At 34.6% G+C, this 8,438-nt stretch overlaps 1 protein-coding gene across 3 annotated transcripts; it reads right to left on the bottom strand.

Moving 5' to 3' along the window:
• Positions 1 to 231: 231 nt before the first annotated feature.
• Positions 232 to 5,978, bottom strand: LOC120141446 (phosphatidylinositol/phosphatidylcholine transfer protein SFH13-like). 3 transcript variants are annotated; one of them, XM_039156309.1, is made up of 15 exons: positions 5,791 to 5,978; positions 5,207 to 5,311; positions 4,816 to 5,119; positions 4,619 to 4,718; positions 4,169 to 4,435; positions 3,604 to 3,681; positions 3,423 to 3,527; positions 3,288 to 3,337; positions 3,100 to 3,199; positions 2,900 to 2,998; positions 2,697 to 2,807; positions 2,443 to 2,608; positions 1,889 to 2,277; positions 1,714 to 1,788; positions 232 to 1,349 (listed from the first exon to the last, which is right to left on the bottom strand). In XM_039156309.1, exons 2-15 carry the CDS (start codon positions 5,211 to 5,213, stop codon positions 1,323 to 1,325), a joined length of 1,878 nt encoding a protein of 625 aa, XP_039012240.1. In that variant the 5' UTR covers positions 5,214 to 5,311; positions 5,791 to 5,978; the 3' UTR covers positions 232 to 1,322. The 3 variants fall into 3 exon arrangements, with proteins under 3 accessions (XP_039012240.1, XP_039012241.1, XP_039012239.1); XM_039156310.1 differs by having other exon boundaries at positions 5,864 to 5,977; XM_039156308.1 differs by lacking the exon at positions 5,791 to 5,978 and adding an exon at positions 5,425 to 5,563.
• Positions 5,979 to 8,438: the final 2,460 nt, after the last annotated feature.

Genomic DNA, 8,438 nt, shown 5'->3' with positions numbered 1-8,438 from the left:
TCTGGTGAAGGATCCTGAATAGTTGTTGAGTCATGGCTTCCATTGCCTTTTTGTTGCATTTTCTTTATTTTACCCAATTTGATGGTGGATCAAGAATGGCTCTGATTACCAATTTGTTATGGATTAGGATGATAGAGAAGATTGAGATTACAGAGAGTTGAAGAAGAAGATCAGTAAGTTTTTATTTCATTTGTTCAAAAAATTATCATTCTAAGTACAATAGATTCCCCTTTATACTATTGACTTCCCTGCTGACTAATTACAGGGTTAACGAAATGGAATACACACCAACAATCCATACTATTGGACCTGTCTTCAGCCCAATACCTATTATACAGCATTACCTCCCCATTAACTAAACGACACCGTTCTATTTTACCAATGCGACGACGTTGCACTAAAGATGATCGGGTATCATCTTCAACACCCAACTCCACTTCCAAAATTCCCAAATCAATTTCAGAAACCCTCGATTCCCCAAATTCCTCCAGAAACCCCAAAATCTTCACAACCCAAACCCTAATTCGATTCCATGGCCGTGACAGCAGGCTGGCTGGAATCAACTTAATTAAGCTGCACATGGGTGGACGCTTTATGACCCAAGAATTTGCCTGCTAAGAAACCCATAATGATAATCTTTTCAGCACCAAGAGGTGACCTACACAGACTGTACCTATATAGCACTTGAAGGAAATCCAATTTTTTTTTAGTAATAAGGAAATCCAATTCACAATGATGGAGTAGGAAGGGGAAACGACCACACCTCAAAAGAGCGCTTGCCTGGATATGAATCTTAATGGTTGTTCTGTTTTCAAGGTCTGGTTTTGAATGGTCACTCTTCAGTCCCAGATGGTGAAGATGGGTTAATAGTGTAAGCATTTTTATGTTCTCTTGGACTTCTGTATTGTTTGTGGCTGTCTCAGTGGAAGATAAGAGTTCAAAATTCCATTTTACAAGCTTCGTTTTTACAGTTAAAGCAGGACATACTCGAATACAATGACAAGGAAACAAAAATCCTGCAGCATGTGAAAATTGCAAGATGATGTTCACTGATACATGAATATTTTTTTCTCTCTACATGCACAGTTTCAAAGTTGTGCTTCAGAAAAAAAAACGTACTGATCAACTATAACTTCATTATGTCATACTTACAGCAAGTGGTTAAAAGGAGGAGAAGAAGAAGCTACAATGTAAAAGTCCATCCCCTATGCTTCATTATCGACTGTGCAGTGCCGCCGGGGAAGCTGGCCCCTCTTGATGAGCTTTGCCAGCATCAAGCTCCTACTCCAAGAGCCTCGGTCTCACATGATCTAAAACATAGGTCAATCTCCACACAACAATCTTCGTTGCTGCAACAATAGCCAACAAGTATGCCAGCAACCATCACTCCTCGATTTGACAAAACAGTGACTTGAAAGTAATTTCTATAAACACCAAAATTATAAATTGGAATTTTGATCTAGGGGCTAGGCCCCGTATTTCATTTCATAGGACTTTATAACACTTCTCTATAGTAAGTGGATTAACTAGGTGGTGTGAAATTATCAATCACTGGCTTCATTTCGATCTAGAGGCTAGATCCCATATTTCCTTTCATTCAGCTGACTCACATTTGACAGAATATTGAAACACATGCAACCTTATCAGAATAGGACCAAGCTAAAGGTTCCAAGACTGTAGAATTGAACTACTTTATAGGAGAATGAAACCTACATTATATTTAGATGCTCGTATATTATCCAGCCACTCAGCAATCTCAAGTTGCTTCACTACTGTAGCATGTAGGACCTGTATAAAATGACACCATTGTCAAGAAAACTATCAGCATTGAAATCGAATCCAGCATCTGAACCTCTGACTTTAATAAAGCATCCAAGATGAATCATACTCGCTTTGTTTTGTCGAGGTCAAACTCAATATATTTGATCCGGTCCAGAGATTCCATGAGCATTTTCTCCTTTTCTACGGGAATTACAGCAGGCTTGTTGCTAAGTTCCTCAAATGTTTTCTCAAGTTTCTGAAGACGTTCAATGCAAGGACGGACATGGTCTTCTTCATTAACTGCTTCTTGCACTGTTGAATTTGAATGGCTATTCCTGTTGGGCTCCATCATATTGGAAGGATGAATATAGTTTGGCCTTCTCCAAGATTCAAATCTAACAGTGCGAATAAAAGCAGCCAGTCTAACCAATAAAATTATTAGCATTTTTGCCACAGAATGAACAGTCCTCCCAAACTTTTCCTTAACAGAGTCTAACAAATGTGTGATTGACGTCCCTGAAATTCAATACCATTTTAGAGGGGGAAAAGAAAATCCAAAGGGTAGGGGATTCTAATAGAAAACATCCATCAACTATATTATGGTAAATTATCAACATCAAACACTAGATTAGATAATAAACAAGAAATTGGTTACCGTGATGAAATAGCATTTTCAAATACCTTGTGAAAGAAAATATGCTCTTTGATGAGATTGGCTATCCACATTACTAGAATTGGGCAACTGATCCGGGGAATATATCGGTCCTTGGTCACTTTCTATAGTTTTCTCAATCCTAGGGAAACCGTCATCGCATCTATAATAAGCATTTGGATCTGACACCTTCACCTGCATAAATCACAAGAGATCTTATTAAAAAGGCCAGAAATGCACACCAGTTACCAATAAAACAGAATTCTCTGCTTTTGCAACTCACTTCTTCATGAACAGGTGCCAAACAACAAAATGCAGAGCTTGTTCGTCCAGTTGGAGAACGCTCATCCATCTCTAATCCAGACTCCGCTACTAATGTGTCACTGGTCATTCCCTGACAAGAGTATATGTTGAAACACATGCACGAGAATATATTATAGTCACAGAATATTAATTTACTGAATGGTTGCAAGACACGAAACTTACCTTTAGTGGTTGTATTTGTACATAAGATTCATAGTTATCCTGGTCATTCAACACACTGGTAATTTGCCTCACAAATATTGCCTCCGTATTATGTACAAGCTATCAGTGGAAACAATACACATGTTAATCTCCAGATGAAAGTTCAGTAAAACCTAAAATCATGTCTAACAAACCATTCCATGGACTAAAAGGATGGCTACCTTCATTATATCTGGATCATTCCATGGTCCTTTATTGGATCTAAGACACCCTCCATCTGTAGAGCAAGAGCATGACCCTCCTAAGAAATCTGGCAACTGACTGAAAGAGGTGAAGAAAAAGCAAGGGATTAGGAGATACTGCAGGGTGAATTCTCTCAAGCGTAAGAATGAACAGATATTTAACAAACCTAGAGTCGATGACCTCCAGTAGCCTACAGAGAGATTTGGGCTCCAAGACCTGCAATTAGCAAATAGAGCATTCAATGACCACTGAGCAGGATAAAGCAAATAGAAAGAAGAATCCCTAAAGCCATATCCTTTACATTTATCTTCCCAATTGTCTTTGCATCGAGGAATCTCTGAGCAGCAGGCCAAAGCATCTTCTTGAATCCAGGACTAGCATTGACTATATACATTCTATGTAATGTCTGTAAAAAAAATAAAAGAGAATTACTTTCCAAATAGCAACAGAAAGTAAAAACATGAACGGATTAGATTAGATACCTCAGGGTAATAACTGTTGTCTATTTTACTCATGGCAGCCAGAAGATTTGCAGCAGTCCTGCTAAAATTCTTCATGCCCTACATTCGAGAATAACATTTAATCATCAATTAGCGGAAGAGCAATCACTTCAAAAACAACACTTAATCACCAATTATAACCATTTGGCTGCTGTGGAGGAAATAAAATTTGGTACACTGTTCAAATACAGGTAATCAGTGAGTATAATTCTACCACTTGGTTTCCATAATGGAAACAACAAACACGAATCACTAGAGGAAGAACGCATTGCAACATCCCACAGAAAATATGACAGACCCAATTGCACACTCTCTTAGAGTCTCCGTTCCAAGTCATCATCTAAATGATGCCATAGCAAAGATTAAGGTAAAATAAGCATTTGCATTCTCTTCTAGTCTAGGCCCATGCTAAAAGAAAAATATTGTGTAGAATAACAATGCAAATTTTTCTAAAAGTTGAAAGGCTAGAAAAGTTTTACCAGAATGTTATTATTAATGTTGTCAAATATCAATTTGTTGAAGGGAGAAAAAGATAAGAGTCAAATACCAGTCCTTGTACATCCAATATGGTAGTTGTTAAACAGATTTGTCGCTTTGAAGCAATTGAACAAGCAGGGAATTTCTCCAATAGAGCTCTCTCAAACTCTTGGACATGGTACTTTAGATATCGATCTATGGTCGTGATTTTCAAAAGCCGACTTGGATGGGCTTTTCCTAGCTGCTCGATATAAACAGGTCTCCCTTCCTTGTCAACTCCATGGTACCCTTGGGGGTAGTATTGCAATACTTCCTCTTGCTCTTCAAAATCGAAATCCTGTTCATTCGACAAAAGGTTAAACTTGTCCTAGCCCTTAACCATGAAAACAAAATAATAATTAAGGGTGCCAGACTATTTGAACCAGTAAATGTAATGCCATACATTCATTTGAGATTTTCTGTTAACTCTTCTCTAGTGAACAAGCAATGAAAGAAATACAACAAAGTAAACACTTCTCACCTCTAGAATGGTATCTGTTCCAAACTCTTTCCTCCATTTAAGCATTTCCTCCCACATCTGGATTGTTTTCTCAATATTAAACTCTCTAGCTTTCAAGAATCTACAAGTTAAATAAGTAGTACTTCTCAGCTTCCGTTAGAAAGTAAGCCTGATATAAACAAATAGAGCAGTGAAATTTGCCCAAAGAAACAACTGACCTCAGCAAAGTATGATAATCATCATGCCTAGGAGTCAACAAATCCTTATAAAGAAGTTTTTGATGAAATTCGTGCACGGCAGCTTCCTCTTTTGCATCCCTGACATCCTCAATGGATACAGAAGGAACTCTGTAATCAATTTTCTTCTTCCCTCTTTTCTTAAGAGAATGAGTGAACTTGTTGGATGCATTTATGGCCTTCTTTTTAAGATTCCCAATTTTGGATCTCCTTCTTTCATCCTCAGAGTTATCAAAATCAGACTTTCTATCTCTGCTTTCATCATTTGCACCAATTTCGTCCACCCCTTTTCCCAACACAATAAATTAAAGAGGATATAAATGCATTTTCCACAATAAAACCAGCAAACATATAGTAGGATTAATTAATATACCTGACATCTCTGCACGACTGAGAAGGAAAAGCTTTGATCTTTGAAGCTATTAGATCTTTGAAGCTATTAGTGTTGTTCAATGGAATGTAAAAAAATCATCATGATCTGCACATTGTGGAAAACAATTAGAAAACAAAAACAAATGAATCAACTGATATAAATACGCAATGATTATTAAAAAAAGCAGCAAATTTTATGGAAAAAATTAAAAAGTAAACCTAAAATGAAATTTAGAGTTGGGATATGACAAGAAATAATGAAGAGAAGATCAGATCTGGACAAAAGAAACCGAATAAGGATTTTCTCAGTTATCATTAAGTTTGCTTATGACTGCTGAGGCTACAAAATAAAGAAATAAAATAAATTCCCAAAAATGGAAAATTTCTTCTCTTTAACCAAAAAACACCACCAAAATGAAAGCATCAAACTCCAGTGGAAGTAGAACAACGGAGGAGTTAAGTGTTTGGCAGAGGTGAAAGAGAAAACCGTTAAAAATGAGAGAAAAAGCAGAGTTAAAGTTATTAAAAAATGAATGGCGCCGCATCGCATTGAAATATCATACGATACAATGCTTTATCATTTACTACATAAAAATCGTACGGATCCCCAATCCTCCATTAAGAAGCAAGAGAAAGAAGAAGAAGAAAATCCACTCACATTCAAGACTCCAGAGAGAGAAGGTGAGAATCTATCAATCAAACACCAAACCGCACCGAATTTCTCGATAATAGAACAGAGAGAGAACTCAAATGAAGAAGAAAGAAAACACACCATACAAGTAAAAAGAATAAACTTCGCGTGTGGAGGAATTTGTAGTCCTAACGTTAAAAAATAAGAAGAAGAAAAAAAACAACAAAATAAAAATGTTTCTGAAAGATCTGATCTGACTTTTATCCTCTTTTCAGTTTCAAAAAAAAATGAAAACAAATCAGAAAATGGATTTTTTTTAATTTTCTCTCTGTATAAAAAGAATAAAAGTAAAAAAAAAAAGGAGCAAAAACGCTGAAGCAACAAATGAAGTTTCCAGCGAGAGAGAAAAACTGAAAGAGAGAGAGAGAGAGAGAGAGAGAGGGAGGGAGGGGGGAGATTCAGCTTAAGCTCAAAGCTCTTGCCATCTTTTATTTGTGAGATAAGCTTTGCAATTGTACACGTGGCATTTTATCATTTATTTATATTTTTTAAATGCGGCTAGTGTCAGTTTTAATCGGTTAATAACTGAATTGGTATTATTAATAATAAGTTCCAATTTTAGTACAGTGAATAGAAGAAAAAAATGATTAAGAGTGTCTTTTAGGGTGTGTTTGGTTGGGGGAATGTGAGATTTTTATTGGAATGGAATCTACATTCCCTTATTTGGTTGGCCGGGAATGTCATTCCAGGTAATCTTACATTATCTTGGTTGGCCGGGAATGTCATTCTCGGTAATCTTACATTATCAATAGTGAATTTTTTGGGTATATTACCGGAAATGTCATTACGTCCATTCATTTAGGTATTGTTGGATTACCAGCGTTTTTAACTAAAATACCCTTAAAAAAAATTTCTTTAAAAAATATTCTTATTCTGTCATTGAATAATAAAAATTCTACGAAGGTTCAATTATAAATTTATCCTTAAATTATTTTAGATTTACAAAAAAAAAGTCTATAATTAAAATTTTATATGAAGTTCAGGGATTAAAATACAATTTTACCATTTTATTAAACATTTTTATATTTTCAATTTTGTAAAAAAAATTATATAAATTTTATGAATTTAAAATTTTTAAAAAATATATATAAATATTTTTCAACTTGTTAAAAATTATATATATATAATAAGGACAATTTGGTAAAATATACATTCCAATAATCTTTTATTCCTTTAACCAAACATTGTAATCTTACATTCCTACTAAACCAACCAAACACAAAACACAACATTCCCAGTAATCCTATTCTCTGGTAATCTTTTATTCCCACTGGTAATCTTACATTCCATGAACCAAACGCACCCTTAGGGATGATGGTTTATTATTTTTTATTAATTTAAAATAAGTATAAGGTAATATTTATTTAAAAATAATTATTTAATATTAAACGCTCACACATTTTATATTTTTAATACTCGAGTTCGAGATCTCAAAGAATAATAATAATTAATTTGCCATCAAGGTCGCTTGATTTGTGCGGTGGTTTACTTTGAAATAGATAAATTTTGACTTGATTTGACAAGATTAATTTAAAAAAACGACTCGGCCCAATTTAGAACAAATTCTTTTATAAATTTAAGGATGATTATTATAATACTCATTTTTTTATATTTTTTTAATTAAACTCTTATTATATCAAGTAAAAATAATTTTTTATACATTTAAGTCGAATCTCATGAGGATATAGGTTTTTACTCAAAAATTCAGATTGAATTGAATCATGTTCCAGTGGAGAGAATATATTCCTTAGGTTGAATCGAATAGGTGATGTATGCTCCTCCTATCAAGTCGAATTAATTAAAAACTTAATCCAATTCAACCCATTACTAACTCTAGTTTCGTTTCAATCCTTTATTAAGTTTTTCATTACAAAAAGTTTAAGTCAACTCGGGGTTAGAATATACTTAAAATCTAATTAAAATTTACATAAGAATTTATAAATTATCCACAAAAAATAATATTAGTGAGATTCGAACTTGACCTTACAAATTTAAATTCATGAATCTCAATCACTTGTACCAATTATAGTTGCCAAAAAAACTCTAATTTCGTTTCATGACAAAAATCTATAATATTCTATCCAGATTTAAATATGATTCATCTTTTCATGGTGTTAAATATCGTTGAAAGATGAATGCAATAAGTCAAAGCTTGGCAGTATTAATATTACATAACAAACAGGAGGAGGCAGTGTACAATCAACCACGCCACACAGACAAAAACATGACAAAATTTTCACTACCAACAACTAACAACTCTCTGCTGCCTGTCAGTGGCAAGCTCTGAGTATCATAAACACCCCCACCCACCCATCATCCTGCATTTACCATCATCACCTCATCATCATACCATGCATACATGCTCCCCTTAGTTACTCGCATTAAATGATCGATCAAACTTTTTTTCTTCACCATCATGCATTGTTCATGTTGCATGTGATGACGTGGGAGTGACATAGACAACTGGAACAAACTAGCTCATACTTGACAATTGACAAATATAGGTTTTCGTGCATATGTATGTTTCATTTTTTTGTATCTT

The sequence above is a fragment of the Hibiscus syriacus genome, unplaced genomic scaffold (genome assembly GCF_006381635.1).
Source record: "Hibiscus syriacus cultivar Baekdansim isolate YM2019G1 unplaced genomic scaffold, ASM638163v2 tig00110809_pilon, whole genome shotgun sequence".
NCBI lineage: Eukaryota > Viridiplantae > Streptophyta > Magnoliopsida > Malvales > Malvaceae > Hibiscus > Hibiscus syriacus.
The sequence above is the reverse complement of the archived record's forward strand: the minus strand, read 5'-3'. Positions and strand labels throughout refer to the sequence as shown.